The sequence below is a fragment of the Lissotriton helveticus genome, chromosome 2_1 (assembly GCF_964261635.1).
Source record: "Lissotriton helveticus chromosome 2_1, aLisHel1.1, whole genome shotgun sequence".
NCBI classification, from domain to species: Eukaryota; Metazoa; Chordata; class Amphibia; order Caudata; family Salamandridae; genus Lissotriton; species Lissotriton helveticus.
This window is the reverse complement of record NC_136059.1, coordinates 1,222,846,241-1,222,867,931: the sequence shown is the minus strand read 5'-3', so window position 1 is coordinate 1,222,867,931 and position 21,691 is coordinate 1,222,846,241. Positions and strand designations below refer to the sequence as shown.

At 45.5% G+C, this 21,691-nt stretch overlaps 1 protein-coding gene across 1 annotated transcript in view; it reads left to right on the top strand.

Annotated features, from left to right (window-relative positions):
• The window catches only part of EGF (epidermal growth factor), a 627,377-nt gene that overhangs the window by 416,176 nt on the left and 189,510 nt on the right, over positions 1-21,691 (top strand). Inside the window, exon 15 of the mRNA XM_078677482.1 lies at positions 20,144-20,308. Coding sequence (XP_078533608.1) covers positions 20,144-20,308 — 165 coding nt within the window. The remainder of the gene's footprint in view (positions 1-20,143; positions 20,309-21,691) is intronic.

Sequence of the window (21,691 nt, the reverse complement as noted above, 5' to 3'; positions counted from 1 at the left end):
CGCGATGAATTTATCCGAGAACCCGAAGGCCGCCAGGGTACTAAACAAAACCCCCCAATCCACGCGATCGAAGGCCTTCTCCGCGTCCAGTCCCACTAGCACCGCCGGTACGTGGAATCTATCGGCCTTCTCGATTAAATGGATCACCCGGCGTAAGTTATCGTGGGTCTGGCGTCCCGTGATAAAGCCAGACTGGTCTGGGTGGATGAGGACCGGCATCAGCTCCTGGAGGCGTCGTGCAATAATAGCCGAATACAGTTTCGCGTCGATGTTCAAAAGGGTGATCGGCCGATAGGCAGAGCAATGAGCGGGATCCTTCCCGGGTTTAGGAATGACCGAGATCACCGCCTCAGCCATGGAGCCCGAGCTGCAGCCAGCCTCCGCCATCGCATTGAAGAGATCCGTTAGGTAGTCACAGATCTCGCTGGCGAAAGTCTGATAAAAAAGGGCGGTATATCCATCAGGTCCCAGCGCCTTGTGAGGCTTCAGAGCCTTGATGGCGTCCAGAATTTCCTCCCGGGAGAAGGGGGTCGTCAAGCGTTCGTTTCGGTCAGCGGAGACTTGAGGTAGTGACAAGTCAGCCAGATATCGCCGTTGTGTATCGGGATCGTGAGCATCGCCCCTATAGAGATCCGCGTAGAAGCGGCCAAACAGGGCAGCCTTTTCCTCGTCACGGTGAAGGGGGTCCCTCGCTCCGTCCCGCATGCTTCCAATGTATTCTCGTTCCCGTTTATCTCGGAGCTGACGGGCTAAATGCCTCCCCACCTTGTTACCCTGAGTGTAGGAAGTGTGGCGCAGCCGCAGTAGTGTAAACTCCGCCCTATTGTTGTAGTGGGCCCTCAATTTCCCCCGCACCGCAGTAAGGGGGTGAAGGGTGAGCCGGGAGGGGTTCAATTTATGTGCTGCCTCTAGGTTGGTCAGTTCAGCCTCCAGTTTCTCACGTTCCGCTCTCCGCAACTTGTTAAGATTGGCGTTGAGAGCGAGGCACGTGCCTCTCAGGGAAGCCTTACAGGCATCCCAGGTCGTGAAGATGGAGGTGTCCGAGACCGGGTTCAGTGCCCAGAAATCTCGAATCGCCGTTCGCAACGCTTTGCAAGAAGTGTCATCTCGCAATAAGGCAGCAGGGAAATACCATTTGCGCGCTCCGTCGCCCTTCGCCGACCAGCGCAACCCAAGGACCAGCAGGCTGTGGTCTGAGACAGAGAGTGGAAAGATGCTGGAGTCGCGGACATCGCCCCGAAGGGCTTGGCTTAAAAAAACATGGTCGAGCCTGGAATAAGAGCGATGGACAGCAGAAAAGAAAGTGTAGTCCCGGGAGTGGGGGTGCAAAGCGCGCCAACTATCAATCAAACCCATTTCACTCATCTTACGCTGCGTGGCTGAGGAGAACGTGCCGGCGTCAGCTCTAAGGGTGCCAGAACTATCCAGGGTTTTGTCCCATACCATGTTAAAATCCCCGAGAAGTATCAAATGACCCTCAACAAAGTTCTCAAGTTTTCGTAGCAGCTCTTGGAGAAAACTATTCTGCCCCGAGTTAGGAGCATACACCACCACAAATGTACAAATCCTCTCATACAACAACCCCTTGACCATCAACCATCGGCCCTCCCTGTCACTCTGCATCCCTAGTGGTTGAAAATGAAGGGCAGCTCGGAACAGAAGGGCCACCCCCTATGTTTGGTGGAAGCCGAGGACCTATAGATAAGCGGGAAATGCCTATGCCTAAGGCGGAGCTCATCTTTACGCGCCAAGTGGGTTTCCTGCAGACCCACCACGTCAAGCTGATGGTCAAGCAAGTATTTCCATATTTTTGGGCGTTTTTGTGGCGAATTCAGGCCCTTCACATTCCAAGTAGCGATATTAAGTGACATAGAGATAAAGGAAAGACATCCGCTCTGCAGGCACTACTACCCCCCGCCTCCCTGATCCAGTCAGTACCTCAGTTCCACTCCCCCAGGCCCTAAAGCTAACAGCGACCCAAACACCAACAACAGCACACACAACTGTCCACGCATTCCTGTCATCACCACCCCGTCGACCAACCCACCCAAACACCCCAACCCCCCGTCCCTCCTTCCCCCCACCAGTCCCCCCCGCATGCCACACGTCCGGGCCCCAACAACCCTCAAAACCGGACAAACAAGCCCAGAACTCAACGGCCCGGACAACACTCAACCTCCAGAGCCCACCCTTCCCCCCCTCTCCCAACCCCAACCCAAAAAAAGAAACAGAAAAAATGTACTTAGCAGTCCCATCGAGGAATAAGATGTACTGGTCCTCCCGGGCTGGGGGATGTGGTGTCCAGGCAGGACCCCACAGGCCACGGTACGGGGTGTCTTCTCCAAAAGTACACTAAACCCACGTTACCTGGCCGGACGTGCCCCTCCGGCACCAACCAGTCTGCGGCCCAAAGGATCAAGCAGCACCGGAGCTTTGTTGGGAAGGCGCCAAAGTCGCAGAGGCCACCAATGCCACCGCACTCCCCCTCTCCTGTAAGCTAGCCACTCGGTCAGGCCGCCCATGCTCCGCGGCCCGGCCCACTCTCTGCCATGAGGAAGAACGCCTGCGTCGCCGCCTCGGCGACCTGCCAGGCTCCTGCGAGGGGGTCTCCTCATCCAGCCCCAACAAGTCTTTAGCCGCCTGGAGAGACCGAATCTGCTCAAGCCTGTTCTCCCACCGGAAGATGATGCGGAAGGGATGTCCCCACGAATAGGAGATGTCGCGCTCCCGAAGGAAGGCTGTCACCGGGCGGAACTCCCGCCGCTTCTGAAGGGTCGACGCCGCCAGGTCCTGGTACAGCTGCGGGCGGTGTTCCCTGAATTGCAAGGAAGGGACAGTGCGCGCTTTCCGTAGGATCCTCTCTTTGAGCTGGAAATCATGTACACAGGCGAGGATGTCTGGGGGGGGCCCCCCCCTCGCCTAGGGAGACCGACCCTGTGCACTCTGTCCGTTCTGACTTCCTGGACATCGGCATCGTCCAACACTTGCAAGAAGAGGGCCTGGACATAACCCCGCAGATCGCCCGCTTCTCCGTCCCAGGGCACAGCCCGAATACGGATGTTGTTCCGGCGGGAACGATTTTCCAGATCCTCCGCATGGGCCTGAAGATCCAGGTTCTGCTCTGTGAGCCTAAGAACGTCCTGCTGCAGTTGATGGACATCATTCGCAACATTCAGGTCATGGTCCTCCAGTGTGGCCACTCTTTCGCCTATACCATCCACGTCCCTCCGTACCTCTCGGAGATCCGACGCCAGTTGGGCACGAAGTTCAGAAATGTCCTCTTTGATAGAGGCAAAGAGTTCCGTCATAAAGGCCTTGGTCGCAGGAGCCTCATCGTCCGAAGTCTTGGGCGACACGCTGGGACCGGGCGACGGCGGTTGGTGAGAATTCTTTGCCGCGCCATCCTTCCCTGGCTTCCCCTTGCGTAGTGTGGAGGACATCGTAGTACTCCTGGAGAGGGCAGCAGTCACCTCTCCGGCATGTACAAGGCACCGCAGTCCCAATGTCGGCAGAGCAAGTCTGCTGCCGGTCCTTCCCACTCAGGGGCCTCTAAGAGCAGGTCACAGTCCGTATGTCAGGCGACCGTGTCTGGCACCCCACCTTTGGGGGTCGCTCCGCCTCCACCGCCGTGAGCTTCTCCAGGGCAGGGGACCCTCCACAGTCTAGGCCTTCGGCCAGCCGCGGCGCAGCCAGGTTACGCCACACGGCCCGCCACCCAGTAGTCGAGGCGCAAAGCTCAACAGTCAGCTTCCAGGGATGGATCCCCCCGCGACGGAACAGCACTGCAGGCACAAACAATCCAAGGGACCGCGTCTCCGCAGCACCTTCCCCCCCACCCGGAGACTTCAGGGATGCAGTGGGGGAAGGGTGGTGCTGGTATTGAGTTCTGAACGCCTGTTGGGCGGCCCCCCCGGTCCCCCCCCCTCTGGTCACAGTGCACGTCCACTGCCCACTAGGGGTAACTCCTCAAGGCTGCGGGGGGGTAGACGCTAGACCAAGGGTCTGAAGTTCCCAACGTCGCGCCGCCACCACCACGACCTCTTTCTCCCCGTAGTGTGCTGGGGGCCCGAGCCCGCTCGGCTCCCAGGGCCCGGTGTCACAAGCCTCCAGCCAGCAGGGAAGGCACTCCCTCGGCTCACCACACAGCCCCTCCGCCGGGTGGCCGACCGGGCAGAACAACAAGGGATCAGGCAGTCGGGGCTCCTCACCTCTGGGCTCGCTCCGCTCCAACTGGTAGGCCAGGCCGGGGATCACTAGGCCTCAGGCCGCCAAGGCACCGCAAATGTCCACAGGTCCCCCGGCAATCATCTAGTCCACCACTGTGGCAGGGGCCCACGGTAGAATCGCGTCCTGCGAGCGCGCCCGGCCGGGCGGCTCCCGCGTGACAGGGTCCGACAGATGCGGAGGCGGGGGGCAGCCCCGCAGTCCCCGCGTCGGCTGATCCCCGCCGGCCCCGCTCACCGGCACCCGTCCGTCGACCTCCGCGGGACCACCAATGCGGCCTCTCCCCTCCAGGCGCGGGAGCAGCAATCAGTGAGCGATGGGTCGGGGGCTAAGCTCTCCGAGGCCGCCGCTGCTCCGCTTCTCGGACCGGCCTCGCTTCCGCTGAACAGGAAGTCCAGCTCCTCCTCCTACGCAGGGCCGAGGCTCTCAGGGCCGCAGTCCGCCGCCGCAGCCCACGCCGCCTCCGCTCTCCGCTGCAGGACCGGACTGTACTCCACCAGTACGGGGGACCTCCGCAGGTCACCGACTGGCGATCAGCACGCCGCCGGGTAAACTGGACAATGCTAAGCTAGGTTGGGCGCCGGAGGGACACGAAGGAGCGTCTTACTCCGTCGCCATCTTGGCCACGCCCCTTTACATTTTTTTTATGTTTGAAGGTGCCCCTAGAAGGGATTGTGGTAAAACTAAGCATTTTTTCATGTGGTGGAGGGCTGTAAGGAGTGCAGCAGCCTCCCCAGAATCATTACAATAAAAACACAGTAAGTCTCCTAGGTCATTACATCCAATACCCCAGGAAATCTTATCTTATGTTTTTTAAAGCACTATGAGCTGGAGCTGTATGCTCTTCAGTGGAATGCAGGGACCTTTTGTGATTTGTTCTATGGCTGCACATTGTGCACATTGTGGTCTGAGTTTTTTTTAAAGACTCAAAGACATAATTCATGTTTTGTATTGCTTTATTGAAAATATTTTGTGACAATCATTATTATTCAACATTGCAATTTGTGTGTATTTATAAAATGTACATTTCATTATAGTTATTGATGATTTTTGACAAAGCCAATATGTGTGCTTTCAATATATTGGCGTGCTGACTGCTTAGTAAAGCCAAAAGACCTGCCTCTTTATATCTTTTAGTGTTCTGACTCTTTGACAAAGCCAGCAGGTCTGCCTTACTTAAAATGACACACATTATATTGTTACATGACATAGTCAGCCGTGTGGGATGGTGGGGTGGGCGCCTTCGGGGAGGGGGCTTCTGCAGGGATTGAGGGCACAGGGCCTGGCCACAGGCTTGGCCCTATGACCACACCCTCACCATGCCTGGCCAAAAGCAATGTGCGGCAGGTGGTTGGTGCTTGCGGTGGATTAGACGCAGGGCCTGGTCACAGGCCAGGCCCTCCATCCCACACCATGCCACACACAATGATGGATATCGTATTTTACATTAAAAAAGCATAGAAATTTGCTTAAAAAAACAAGGGTCAAAGTGAATGTCATAGTTATTTGATAATGTCAGTTAAAACATACCATTTTAAACAAACAAACCACTGAAATTCACCAGTTTATTAATTAACTCAAGTAACTGTAACTTGTACCCTAAAGTATCTATAACTCATGTTTTTGCTAATTTGTTCATTTAAAACGGTATGTTTTAAGTAAGATATGCACTTAACTATAATTTTCTTTAAACTTTTCTTTCAGTTTTATATATATGACCAATCAATACCGGTTTTGATCTTATTAGGGTTCATCAGTCATGCATCTCATTCATCACTTTTTTGTTTACTTCAGTGTGAACCCCTAAATGCGACAGGAATGCCCAGGAGTTGGTCCCATTCTCACTTTTCCACATCCACTAAGCTGCACCCGACTAAGAGCCCCAACTAGGGTCAAACTGGTCTTGGGTTGCTTGTGTTCTGGTTCAGAGAATACCTGGCTTGGCAGTTTGGGCTGGACTGTCTCTATTGGAGCAGGATCAAGGCTGATTTGCACATGGCTGGATCTAATCTAAAGTGACATTGTGGGCAAGAGGCCCGAGTAATTACCAGCGGATGAGATTAATGCAAGCATCCCACTCATAACTTGTGCAATATGATATATTACCTTGCCATCCATATTTTAAATGATATGAGTATGATGTGTATATTTGTGTGTTAATGTTTAAAGATATGGTCGGAAGTGATCTTATTTATTGTTAGGATATCGAGAGGTAATAAGCATTACATTACGTATGTGAGTTATGGGGATACAGGGCATCGGGACCCACAACCGCTGCTTAAAAAGGCAATAAATGGTCTTTCAGCTGTTCTGGTCGATTTTTCTCTGAGAATCCAAATTTAGCTGATATGGGGGCATGCATACCATATGTCTATTTATTGAACTACTAGAGTTCATTACAAGAAAGCAGAAAAATGGCTAAATTTTACCATACATTCAGTACTCTTGTAAAAAGGACTTTAAACAAGACATATATTTGGTTATTGGTATGCTTGTTTTCACTGTTGAGCTTCTACATGTATTCTGCATATCTGCAACCATGATATCTCTTCGATAAGGAGTAACAAGTAGACCTAAGATTAAAATGTGTGTTGGAAGAGGGGTGATGGCTTCATCATCTATTATAAGAAATAAAGTTTCTCCTAATTCACACAATAAGATTATTGTAAGTCACCTCGGAAAATATTCTCGTTTTTGTTTATTGTCGAAGGAGTCCTTGATTACTTGTAGTATTCTCTTATTATGTTTGGCTGGGGTACTTTATCCCACATATATTCAATATAAGAGTTGTTGAAACCCTGATTAAACATGCTTTTAAATATAACATATGTTGCATTCTCCTACTTAGCTGCCTCTGTGGATGCCTGTCCATCACCAGAGTTACTTTTCATCCTTTACTGTTAGCACATTTAATCAAGGGCATACAGCGGGTAATATCTAACAAGCCACTCAAAGATGACAGAGCTGATCTTTCCAACAGATGTACAAAACGTCTGGCATTTAAACTTCCATCATCAATCAGTGGAAGGGGAGCTTCCTTGATTAAGTCATCAACAAGTATCTAAAAACTGGAGCGCAATGAAATATTTTCGGGCAATCCATGCTTTAAATAGTAATATAACCTTGTTTTACTTTTAAATAGTAATATAACTTTTTTTATAAACATTGCTAGTTGATACACAGTAAAAAAGCAACAAGCCATCAGTACAATTAATATTAAACAGCAAAATTATAGATCATGTAGTGACAAGCGCTTCAATTAAGCACATTGGCCCAAATTCTAAATGTGTTTACATCTAATATTCAGGGATTGTGACGTGTTTTCAATATTGTAAAACAGCATCAGCTCACTAATATTACTGAAAATAATCTGTGACATTCTCCTATTTCAAACATGTGAGCTCCTGTTTTAATCTAAAATAAACGTTTTGTATGGATGCTGCATGAAACAAACGCATTTTCTGAAAAATGTCTGTAATAGACTCACATGCATCACCCACATTAAAAATAAATGAAAGGAAAACGGTACTTGAAACAATCTGGTTAAGAAGTATTGGAAGTTATCAAGGTGAGAATGAAGAACAGACCTGGCTCTATCGAGGGGCACCTGAAAGACTGGGGCCCTGGTCCAGAGCCCATTGGCCTATGCCTTCAAATGTCTCTGTTTCGAAGTACAGACCACGTGTTACACAATTTTCTAGAATAAACCATAAGTTATGTTTCTGGTCACATAAACTGGGGTGCAATAGAGCTCAGTCAAACTTGAGCCATGGTTAAACGAACAGCGGCCGTATGATTGGTTGATACATATAGAACACGTACCTATTGTTGCATTTAGAATAACTCTGGCTTGACCAGGGCCTTTGCCACTAGATCGGAATAAGAGTGGGTGTGGGCCAGCAACAGCTGCAGGCCAGTGCTGCTTTAGCACTGAATCTGTGTTTGCGGGTTTTAAATCAGCAGTGTAAATATAATGGCTTTTAAAGCTTTGAATTGCTTAACAAGAAAGAAGACACTATCTACTTGACACACGAAAATCACAAACACAGTGTGTTGGCCAGCACATACAATTTCAGATAAGCCATAATCAAGGACAAGTAGCAAACTTTGGGATGATTCACAAAGATAAATTTACACTTTCGTGTAAGTTTATTGTTGTTTGCTTTTCACTAACGTATTTTACTAGCAGAATCTTTATGATTTTGAATTCTCCACACATAAAAAGTTAGGACCGCCCTATCTTTGTATGTGCAGAGACTCTTGAGTTGTAAAATACAGCAATAAAAAGATTCTCTGTAAAATGTAAACCAGCATGAGGAAGAGGGTTGTATTTGTAAAAAAAAAAATAGGACATTTCTCTTAAGATTTGATTTTGAATTGAAATCACTGCCACTGGGTGTCTGTAGAGGAGTGTGGTCCAATAATCATATGTGTCTGAGATTCCATGTTTAAGAAGGGAGGCTACTTTTTTTTTTATATATATATATATTTAAATAACAGCCAGGCCCAAGTGTCAAACCTTACTGAATAAGTTAGTTGTCCGTCTTTGTTTCCACATTTCTTTGCCTTCGCTGTGGAAGTATCTGACGTCCATCCAATATGAGGCCACTGCTACCCAGGGGCCTCATTTATGAGGCCATGCGTCACTTTTACGCCGCACCAGCAGCGTAAAAAATATGCCTTGTTGCACCATATTTACAAAGTGACGCATCCACCTAGATGCGTTACTTTGTAAACCCCTGCGCTACATTATACCTACGCCAGGTATAATGTATGCAGGGGGTGCGTTCTGAAGCAAGAAAGGGTCATGGAAGTGACGCAGTGAAATCTATAAGATTTCACTGCGCCACTTCTAGGACACAAATGCGTCAATTTCTTACGCCTGCCTCACAGCAGGCTTTCGCGCCGGGATGCCCCCGGGTAAGCTGAGCGCGTTACAAGTTTCATATAATAATAATAATAATAATAATAATAATAATAACAGCAGGCGTAAGACTGACGCAGGCCTTTTCACATGGGGCTTGCCCCATGTGAAAGGACACATTGCTGGAGTTGCATCACTTTTGTGACACACTCCAGCAATGTGTCACTTTTGTGCAATACAGATACGTCAGAAATACTAACGTATCTGTAACTCCTTGCGCCATGATGCGTCACACTGGTTAATATGACGCATCATTGGTGTCGCAAGGAGGACGCAGTGAAAAGTGACGCATCGCTGTTTTCACGCAGCGATGCGTCACTTTTCATAAATGAGGCCCCAGGTGTCTTGACTGTATTGTGCTGACCTGGCCTATGGATTCTCTCCGGGCGCTGTCTTTTTTTCCCACGCCACCACAATGCCAAGGTCTATCGTGATGGCTCGCGGCGGATTGATTAAGTAAGTTAAGTCTGTCTTGTGCGGCAAGGCCCTTGGGGATACAACTGTTGACCAAGTGCTGCCAGTTTCTAAACGCTTGGTCAAAAAAGGCACATTGAAAATGTTCTAATAGCGAGTTAGCCTGACTAGAAGTCTACAGTAAGGAAATGATCGGGTCTGTAGTCGGCTGGGGAGACCCGTAGTGAGCTACTAGAAATCAGGGTGGTCACTTTATTTTAAAAAGTTACCCTACATAGATGTCTGCATGTTTTCTTGAGAAAATAATTCCCAAGAGTGGTTTTAAGGGTAGAGTGACTTTTTCTCAGACACGACGACTTATAAGCATATATTTTATTCGAAAACATGAACAGTGTCTGATGCCCTGATAAGTATTCCCTTCCCTGCCTTATCGCACAAATTGGAGTGTGCACTTGAAAAGGGCTATATGCTTGCACCGTGCTTCATTCCAAAAATATTTGTGACCACTGAATATTTGAAAGCTGCATTATTCACAGCTGTGGTGGTAAAATGTTATAGTGAATTATTTGCAACTAGTGTATTTCTATGTGTAATTTACTTCAGTTTTCCATAGTTGACAAGTGCCTGCGGCTCAAACTCCCCACAACACAAGTGTATATTACTCGCCTATGCATTGTCAATGTATATGGTACGCAAGTTCACGGCCACTATAATGCAGCTCTGAGAAGGCCCTGCATTCAGCGCGGCGTCACGCAGCGGTGCCCGGTCTGTCATAAAGCAGCCCGATGAAAGCATATTTCAAGCTCGCGCAGAAATGCGTCCGGGCGCACGTGTGCACGTGCGCACCCTCCGGCGCGAGCATTCCCGAGGCCTGATCGCACTCTGTCGTACAGAACCCTTTGATGAATGGTAATGTTTTTGCGAATATGTCATCCTGGGTGCATTACGCGAGCACGGCTCTGGGTTTCAGATGTCAGCATTCCGGATCACTGTAGTCAAGTGCCGCTTCTTCTTCGTCACTTACACTGGAACAACAGCCACACAGTCCTTTCCATGACAGCTGGATGAAGGAAGGTGGCATTACTGAGGCGTCGTAATCCCTTCCTGTCAGCAAGTCAGGCCGGCTCCCTATTTAAATAGCGACAACAACAAAATAAACCCACGCGGACACATCCATCCATACTGCCTTTGTCCTGCTTGTCATTCGAGGGCTTACCCGACAGCAAGGCGTCTGACCTGTTCTAGTAAGTCATGAGAAACTGCAGGCCTTTCTTTTAATACTAGTTGCTCGAGTTGAAAATGAACTGCTCTTGGCCTTTACTGAAGTAAATTCCTCGTGCACACACACGCCCGGCTCCTAAAGGCTTTAGACTTATGTTATGGTTTGTTTGTGGGTATGAAATACACGAGCATTAAACAAAAATTGTTCTTATAAGAACCCAACCATCAATACTCTGACACAATGTCTAATGTACAAACAAGGGTTAGCAAGTCGAATAGTCACATCTCTTACATGGTGTGACGAAACACGTGTCGGCTGGCTATTGTCAAGTGTACTGATCAAGATTGACTTATAAATCTCTACATGCAAAACCTGGAGTTTGACCTTCATTCATTCAAATGAACATTGTCTCTAATGTTGGATTCAGACATCAGGACCTTTTACTCTATAAGCGTGTGCACAGGACTTGGTTCTTAGCAAATCGAATAGGAATTGCCTTTGGGACATATGACTTTTCTGAATGCTATTGGAAGTGCCGCACAACGTCAGGACGCTCTGTGGCTCAATCAAAATGTAATTAGATTGATGTGCGCATGCATCAGAACAAATGCATGTGCCAGCAGTATCCTGTAGGTCTTTTCTTTTAATTTTTTATTTACTGACCAAAGATGGCGGGTGCTGTCGTGTGTTTCGTATATAGCCCAGTGTCATTTTCCCTATGTTAGCCTAACTATGGCACGTTATAGGCCACTTTGGCTTTGGACATGTTACCAAATATCACGCTTGTTTTTGTGCCACATTATATTTTCACACCGTCAGCATATGTTTTTGTATTTTGTTATTTTACTGGGATTTACTTTCAACAGCATAGGCAAGGTCAAACACCATTGTTCCTTGTTATTCTTTGTGGTCTGACACTAGCATCAAGACATAATAGAGAAACCCAGCTGCTGTTTTTGAACATGTGTTTTGTCATATAACCAGGGACGTGCTGTTCTAAAAAAAACAGCCCAGTGACTTGCAGACAGAGCAAAGATCCTGAGATGAGGGCTGAGTGGGCATAGATGTAGAGCAACTATCTGTGTATGCTAAGTTATGGGGCGCACTACTAGATCCAAAGGTCTTTTATCTAAAATCACTTAGCTTTTGCAGTGAGGGTGTGTTTAGGCACATCTGTCAGCTAATATGACAGGGCTGTTCATTGTATATAGTCTGCTATTCGTGCTAATGACCAGTAGTGGCTCCTCGAGGGAGTGCTGCGGGTGGTGGGGCGGGGAGGGGAGGGGCAGGGTGGGGGGTGGTAAACTCCGGCATACGGCAGAAGGGAGGTAAGTAATGAAATAAATAAATAATACAAATTACATTGTGCGCGCTGCATCGCCATTTGGCGTTGCAGCATGCGCAATGTGATTAATTTCGTTTATTTATTTCTTTATTTACCTCCGTTCGGCCGTATACCGGAGTATACTAACACCCACACTGCCCTTCCCCCGCCCCACCCCACCGCCCGCAGCACTCCCTCGAGGAGCCACTACTGCTAATGACATTACTGACCTGTATTTGTTGTGGCACAAATATTGCATATTAGAGCTCAATAGTTTAAATAAATGTATCTTTTCTATTTATTGCGGACAAGTATGAGTCAAACCAAATGGGGTGACCTACTACCTCGATCCCTCTGAGGGTCAAGACTGTTGTGTTCTGCAGTGCCAAATCACTTGTCTCTCTGGAAAGGTTAGGAGGGCAAGTGAGGCACTATGAGCTAGTCGGATTTTTGTCCATAGATACTGATAGGTTATGGTGACTCAGTCTCTACATGTAGATGTTGATTGTTCCCAAGCATAGTTCTGTTTCTGAGCAGAATCGTTGCAACAGTGCAAATAAAAAAAAGTACTGCTGGTATTGCGGGTCTGGAGTAAGGCATAATAGAGGAGCGAATGGGGAGAGGAAGGAGAAAAGCAGCGCAATGAGGGTCGGGGGAAGTACAACTGGGAGAGAACACCACAGGCGAGAGAGAGTAATACAGTGCACAGGGTGGTGGTAAAGCACACAAACATGAGAGCGAGGGAAATAAAGAGTGTGAGCTTGAGAGAAGCACACAAGGGAGACAGCTGCAAAACGTGAATTTGCGGAGTGCTTACTCAAAAAAAACCAAAGGAGAGCAGCGTGAGAGGAGAAACAAATCACAGGGAAGAGAGAGAGCAACATGGTGTGGTGAAGAGAAAAGCACACAGAAGTAAGAGAGCAACAAGGAGTGGGAGGGAGAGAAGAAAAATTACACAACAATAACACACTATGGGAGGGGAAGAGAAGCACACACAGGAGACATATGGGAAAAAATTCCCTCTTGAGAAGTACTTCAGCAAAAGAAAACATGCACTCATGTATCATGCATCAGAAAGAAAAAAAAAGAATCCACTAAACATGGAGTCAAAGGACATAAGTAAAGAGGCTGTGCTCTAAGGGAGGAACAGATACAAGATGGACAAGGCACTTTATCAAATAAGAAGCAAGCACATGAGAGTGTCAATAATGCCAACCAATGGTAACTGATGGGTGGGCTTAAATCCCACTGTAAAATCTGATAAGCTGAAAACAGGTCTTTTGCAGCAGGACAACTTTGCACTGTTCGTCAGACTAAACCAACCTAAAAAGTTGATGAGGGATTATCGGGTCACATTCAAAGAACAAGCATGTTTGCATTACTAAGCCAAAACAGGAAATATTCAAACACTGTACCAGAACACATTGGGCATGTGTACCACAAAAGTTTTGTTGTGGCTTCTTGCTATCTTATGCATTCTCCGCAGAGTCTTGATGCTCCCTGCTGCTCAGTCAGTGAGTGAGGCCAGTGAATGGTTGGATTTCTGAGAGTGTTTGTGCCTGGATGAGTGGACAGTTAGATTGAGAATGGGTGAGAAGGAGGAGGATGCTCCTGGTGGTGCTTTACATGATTTACCTGTAACCTGAACTAAACCTAATAAACCTACTCCTTTTGTAACTTACAAGACTACATCCTTAATTGTAACCAGTTTCTAACCTCTTTTGTTTCTGACTCCTTTCTTTAAATATGGAAGCGTTCAGAAATGGCTACGGGACATGAGCTCTTTCTGTTCCTGTTGTCACAGCCCACGTCTATTAAATTTAGATCTCTTAATCACAAAGGGTTCTACCAAGACAAGCCGCATCCAGAACTTAGACCAAGCGGGGGATCAGATGTGTCATCAAAAAAATCTAGACTCCCTTAACGTGTAAATTAACACTGTACCCAAGGTCAAGATGCATAAATTTATAAATACAAATAAACACAGGTCATTGTACATAGACACCCAGAAATTAAAGTGGGAACAGAGAGATTGCCTCATGGTCGAATCACCCGGAGGGGTTCCTGGTTGACTATCACCAGTTTACCCACTTCTCTTCATTGGTCACTCTCTCTCAGTGAAGAAAAATGAATGAATCACACACAAACATATATATGTGCACAAATAAGAATAGTGACAAATACACAAACAGTAGACAGTTGCCAACAGTTATTGTGTGATTACATATAGTAATCCCATGACCCCATAGAAAACGAACCAGGAAAATTGGTTCCAAAAAAGAGAAAATAAAAATTGTGAAGAGGTTTGCTATCTATCTTTATTCTGGTGCTGCAAACCCTTCAGTTAAAAATGGTTAATTATATACCATCAGTATTTGTTTGCTGCCAACATGTTTCGTTGCTCCAACCTCAGCAACTTCATCAGGGCAAAAGATGGGGTGCACTATTCTCAATCTTCACACCTTGACAATTTAAAAGGACCTGTGTAAATAAAACCGGAGTGCAGCGATGAGTATACCGCAATATACAACCCTACAATCAGAGGATTAAGTATATTCAGGGCGCATTCACCCATAATCATACCACGCATTAGATTAACTAAAAGACAGTTTGTTTACCTTATGATCGCCAAGGCATCACATACCAGTGATCATGTAGTAGACCCCATGTCTAATGATCACGTGTCCTCCCAGTGCTCAACGAGTATAGAGCCACCTAAATGCAAACAACAATATGGCCATGAAATAGGGTTAGCTCCACTGGAATGATTTTCGTATATTTATCTGGTGTGCCCACAGTGAAAAAGGGGGGCCCCAAAGGAGCCATGCACCCCCAGATTGGTGCGCCGTGCCTGCACCACAGAGGACATGCCCGTGCAGTTCTCGTTACTGTCTACTCAAAGGCTCGCTATTTCCTAGTGGTAAATCACCGTTGTCATGTCATATCAGATAAAACAGCTTACATACATCAACTTATGTCAGCGAGTGCACTACTGACTGAATGTGTAATGCTAACACACACCCGAACCACTGTACGGTGCTAGAACCCATAAGCGTTGCTCTCACGTTCCCCCACCCACTGTAAAATCTAGTTAGAGTGTCGTGTCGGGCACCGTAACCGATAGATGTAAGTTAAAGCCTCGTGGTCATGAGCTGACCGCCCGTTCGGAGATACCTTATTTTCACAACATTCCATTCACTCAAGTACGCACCACCACCCTTACATTTAATTTAAATTTAAATTTAGATAACAGCTAAGACAATCAGAGGGTTTGAAATGCTGATATCAACTGCTACCCTCTCCAGAGTTAAATCCAAGTATGAAGAAGCAACATGAAGCGCTCTGTTATAATGGCAATGTGTTACACTCAACTGTTAATTGTCCTTTTCCTCATCACTTGACTTAGACTGTGGCTCTGTCCCTTATTAAGGGAGGATATGTGTGGTAGTGGACAGAGCTCCTGGCTAGAGCTGCCAGCCAGAGCTGCTGACACTAGGGAGCCAGGGTCGAATCCACACTTCGGTTCAACATCCTGTCATTCTGGGCAAATCACTTAATGCATTAAAAAAAGTGCTCAAATACCCTTGGGTCAAGGTTGCATTATACAGAACTGCCACTAATATTGCTAAGTGGGCAATTAAACCCAGTTAAAAGCATAACCACCTGTACTAAGCCAAAAACCCATATTCGCTGTGCATAACATTTTGTGCACTCTACTCCGGTGATTACCATTTAGGAATAATTCTTCAACACAAGGAATATCAGGACTTATGCAAATAATCAATCATATACAGCAAGGTCCAATAATAAATTCTACATATTTGGCTGAGGACCAAGGACCCGATTTACTTAGGACCTTCATTGCCCTGGCATCACTCAAGGTGATGGACCAACACAAGCCCTTAAATCAGATTTATTAAGCCACCCAAAGCACCTCGCATGGCTCTGCGTAACTTAGTAAATCTAGAGTAACTCAAGCCAGCTCAAATTGCTGACGCGTTACTCTGTGTTGGAAAGATGTTCCATGGGTGCACCCATGAATCCAATCATTGATTTTGGTGCATTCCCCGATTTACTAAGAATAGCAAACCTGTGAAAACGTCAAAACGGTATTCCTTCGCAACAGAAGCAAAACAAGGATAAATATGGTTATTTCTCCTGGTTAATTCCTCTTTCTATGTGTGCTGCATACTGCAGCAGCAATCACAGAAAGAGGAAAATGCCTCTGACGATTTTTTCTGTACAGGAAGGGACACCTTGTCTGTAACACAAGCACCCATGCACCATGATACAAAGGTGCCTATGTTTGTGCTAGGCAGCACTCAGTGCACTTGCGCAGGGAAAGAGCAGGACTGAGTCATAGCTTAGTAGATATGGGACATTCCTGCTCTCTCCCTCTCATACAGCACAGCAAGTGTTCTTGCTGTGTTGCTGGGCCTAAGTGTAAACTGGGAAATGCTAATTTTTTTTTTAAATCAATCATTCACCAAACAGTCTGCCGAACACCTCTACTCCAGTAGCAATACCAATCTGTTTTTTTATTTTAGGAATACACGCAGAATATTGGCTCTCATTGCTTTCCTTTTTAGATCCTGAAATAATTTTGAGATCAACCCATGCACCTACGAAAGGTGTAAAAATAAATTTGGAGTAGCACAATGCTTCTGTGATACCGGCTTTGTGATAAGCAAAGCTGGAAAACCCTGCCATGCTATGCATGCCCCTGAGGCAACCACAGGTACCTCATCTTGTGCACAAAATTTAATTGTAATGAAGATTTCTATGTAAACTCTGTCGCCTATATATTTGTTTTGCTCTAACGGTGCCTCCCTTTGTCTGTCTGACCCCTTTTCTTCTTTTTCAATACCCAATTCTTAAAGTTGTTCAAAAATTTGAATTTAAATGTTTGCTTGAAATTCACCTAATCATGGATTGTGGATCTTTGAGGCTGCTCCCAGTGGGGCATTACATGGAACTTATCATCTTGAGACTAAACTTACATCTTTTTTCTACATGACCTGACTACATGGCATTACTTCGTTTTAACAGAATTTCATTAAAAAAGTTACTCTTCAGAAAATGATGAGGTGTTGAAGACAACATGGCTGGATCTCCAAAATGTATTTAAAGCTGACAGATGAATGTTTCAAGCTGAGCTGGGGGGACGTATTGCTGTGTTATGTTATGTTATTGCGTATTTGTAAAGCGCACAGCTAATCATTCGAGTGTCCCGGCGCTAAGCGGAACAGAACGCTACCAAAAAAGCAGGACCGACTCTCGTGATGAAATTATTGCTGGAATAACCAGGTTTTGAGTTGTTTCCTAAACAGCCCAACATCTGTAAGTTGTCTTATTGTAATAGGTAGCTTATTCCAAAGATGAGCTACCTGTACTTGAAAGGAACGGCCGCCTCTGCAGGAGCGTGTAAATTTAGGCACGCTCATCAAATGCTGTTGGGATGATCTTAAGAGTCTGCGAGGTGTGTAAAAGGACACTCGTCTCCTAATGTAGTGAGCTCCAGTGTCATGTAAAGCTTTAAAGGCCAGAGTCAGAGACTTAAACTGGATTCTGCGGCGAATGGGCAGCCAGTGTAGGTTCTTTAAGTGGGGAGAAATCCGAATTCTGGAGCCCAGCACAAGAATGGATCCTAGCTGCAACATTTTGGACGACTTGAAGTTTATTCAATAAACACTCTGGAAGACCCAGATAGAGGACATTAGCGTAGTTCAGCCTTGAAGTAATAAGAGCTTGGACCACCGTCCTTCTATGAGAGAGAGATAAAAGCAGCAAAAATCTCTGGAGCGTTTTCAGAATGCCATAGCAGGTTTCTGCTACCGAATGAACTTGTTTCTTCATATCTAGTGCGTCGTCCATTTTTCCCCCCAGATTTCTCACTACTCCAGCAGAGGTCTGCGGGGGTGACATATCTGAAGGCTACTACTGCCTCCAAGCGTCTGGGGCAAAAGATCCAAACAGGATCACTGCAGACTTCTCGGGATTGCACTGTAGCTGATTACATCTAAACCAACCAAAGACCTCCTTTAAACAGTTGTTAATCTTCTCCCCATCACAATGTGGTTATGTCATTTTGAGAGAGGGTGTGTGCTGCTTCAGCTTTTATTTCATTAGTCGTGTGAAAGCATTATTCATTATTAATACTTTGCCTAACATTTCTGATGGTAGTGTTTTGGGTGGTTACTAGGGTTGCCACCTTGGCCGGTGTTTTTCTAAGGAGGCCAGCAAAAAAAGGTGGCAATATAGTAAACAATAGCTTATTGTTAACAGATGTGGTCATGTTATGCAGAGATAACATTTATTTGTAGCTCAGGATGATTTTCCATGAGCAGAAGCAGCTCTTATTGTAGAAAATGTTGGAGACCACCGCTCTAAAGCATCTCCTTGGACAGTGAAAGGGGACACCAGATTATTTTGTTTTGTTTTTTATTTTATTTTTGATTTACTTGGATGCTCCATTTTTATTGTCTTTTCAGTAAGATGGCCTCAAACTACTGAAACAAGTACAGTTTCTAGGCATATCATACCCAGCTTGATAAATGTTATAAAGTTGACAATGATGTGTCCCTGTTGAGAATATCCAAACTTTTTCCCCTAGCTGGTCAATGTTCCTACATTATTTATATTGCAGCACTTTCCAGCCTAAGTCCTGTGTTAGTGTCTGGGGTTGCCTCCTATTATAGGGGTATTGTTAAGTGCTACTAAAAACCCAAATTAGTGGCCTCTGTGCACTCATCTGAACACAAATGGACGGGAGGGCGGTGTCTTGTTTGGGAATGAGTCTTACTAAAGCCATTTACTGAAATGTGTTGGAGTTGCAATAAAGAGGCCACATAGATACCAAAGACTTGAGCATACAGAACTCCAGATCCCTTTTGTAAGTGTGGTCTGGCCCTAGTTGTCTGAGGTAGAGGATAGGGATACAGCTGCAAATCATTGTTCCTGGCAATCCAGAGTAAACAAGTGCATCTTCTATTTTGTACACAAAGTAAGGACCTTATAGGTAATCAATCCAGTAGTGTAGATTATAAGAGAAGGTTTATTTCTATTACATAACATGCACACTGTCTGAGCAGCAAGGAAATAAGGGATAACAGGATACAACATCCTGCTCCAGAAGATATAACATCCGGTTTTTTATTATTGTTCATCAGTACATTTTCTGCCTGTGAATATTTTTTTTTGTTTATAGTAAAGTGCTGATGGCAATTGAGTTTATTATGTGTAAAAATAGATTTGAGTACATACCTACTACTGCCTCTTGGAAAATTCTTGACTCCTTGACCAAATTGCCCTTGGGTAGCCAAATATACTAAGTGAGTAACTTGATTACCTATTTGGAGTCAGAGACTTTTGAAGACATGGGCAGAGTGGGCAATCACCAAGGGCCACCACTTTCCAAGGCCCCCCCTGGGAAGGTGAACTTTCTCCCTATTTCATATCTGTCTATTTCTTCATCTCAACCTTTAATGCATTATTTAATTGTGTTTGAAATAGTGGTAGCAGAAAATGGGTAATAAAATGCAAAGCTGTTCCAGACAGGGCCCACTAAAATATGTCTTGCCCAGGGCCCTTGAATTCTTTAAGATGACACAGAGATGGTCTGGAGTGCAGTTACTCATGACACCCTCGGACAGCAGTGGTAAACTATAGTACCCATCATGAATAGTGCCCAGAAACCAGTGATTGCCTCGGGAACCAGAGGAAAGATCTAACTTCTTTTAAAATAACTTGTTGTTGGGAAAACATTGAATTATTTGATAAACTGCAGCCTACTTCAGCTAAATAAGGAGCAAAGACAAATTCCTAAACTTTGGACTGAATCTGTTGGCTTCTACACAAATTACCTCAAACCTAATTAGTAAATAAAGTATGTATAATTGTTAATGACAAAGTCTGCATGTTTACACTCTGTTAAGTTTCAATAACTGCAAATGTTTGCAAAATTAATGGCACTCTACTTATTTCAACTGCAAAATATGAAAAAAGAGTCTCAGCTGATTTTCATTTTATTATACAGTTTCAGCGGAGGTATATCCAGAAATTAGTGCATCACTGTGGAGTAAAACATCAAGTTTGAAGGACTCTAACTTTAGCCACTCAACTGACCGCTCGTCCAATGCACCAGGAATTGGACAAGAACTGCAAAGCAGACCTGTTCTGGTTGCAGAAATCATGGTGCAAGGTATGTGTGGGTTTCTCAAAGGTACAGATGATACTATCTATATTGTACACGCTATTAACCTGGTAAATAATAGTGGATTGATTAGGAGTTGAGTGGTAATAACACTTTCCCAGATTTCTGCACGTAATGCTAAATCCGGAGCTGTCTTCTAGATATTCCATAAGCACCAACTCTAAATCAATTCTGGGGTGTGTTTTCTCAAAACATACACTCACACAATGTCATATGTCGTAGTAGACACAGAGGCAGGTTGTTTTGGGTGTTGAAAATGCTCCTAAAGGTTTGCCATTGTCATTGGTGGCTATCAAAACGTGCAAAGTGATGTCTTGTGTAATTTGGTAAAAACTTTCCCCCAACTGCACTGAGCTAGTGAGCAAAGCAAGAAAGTCTGTGGCCCAGCGTAAGAGAAGCAGATATTATTGGGGTTAACAGTTTTTCCACTAAGAAAACCTTTATAGAAATAGGACCAAGGAATCTACTTTAAAGCTTAATGTTTCACCTAAATTGACTAAAATGCCATAGGTCCTGAAGGTGCGCTCATTAAATCTTTTCAAATTGTGTTAAGTAAGCCTGACTCACCCCGTGGATATTTAAGTTCACCCTTACCCAAAAAGCTTTCAGAAAAACATAGTTTTAAAGTGGTGCATTTCTCTTCCCATTTCCCCTAAAAACTGATTATAAAACTCATAAGTATATATGAAAGTTTAAAAAGTCTGGATATGCAATTGCACACGGCTTAATATTTCTTTATATTGAATATAGCATTTTCCTTTAATTCTGACATGCTCTTCCTTTAATTGTTCATCCTGCCTTTTCCAAGTAGCTTCTAAGTGATACTTTCTGACAGAGAAACAACTTAGAAGCCGACCTCCACAATCCCAGGCAGAAAACAGAAAAGCTAAACAGTACTGCTAGTTCATACAAAGGTTGCTTTTTTAAATGCCTTCACTAATTATGGCACAACAGACATAACATAAGGTCGCCTCTCTCATCTAGGAGACATTAGCAGCGAATCTCTCAAAATTTGGCATGAATTATCACTAATAAGGTGTCAACTTGTTACAGTGTACACTCCCAATGATTGGTCCACATTGAAGACTCCCCTCTTCCGGCTTCTGCTGCCAGCTCCACCAACGCGGTACAAAAGGGGGTGGTGATGGACGGAGCATCTGAACCAATCAAACACTCACACCCAGTCAAAAGATCTGGGTTTAATCCATCACCGTTCTTTAGCCCACTCTGCTACCCCAGTTCAGACACAGCCAGGCTTGCTTGAATCCAGTGGCAAAGTGAGCAAGGACTCACGTCTGAGCATTCCCTGCCAACTTATGGCGAACAAAGCGGTACAAAAGTGGGTGGTGATGGACGGAGCATCTGAACCAA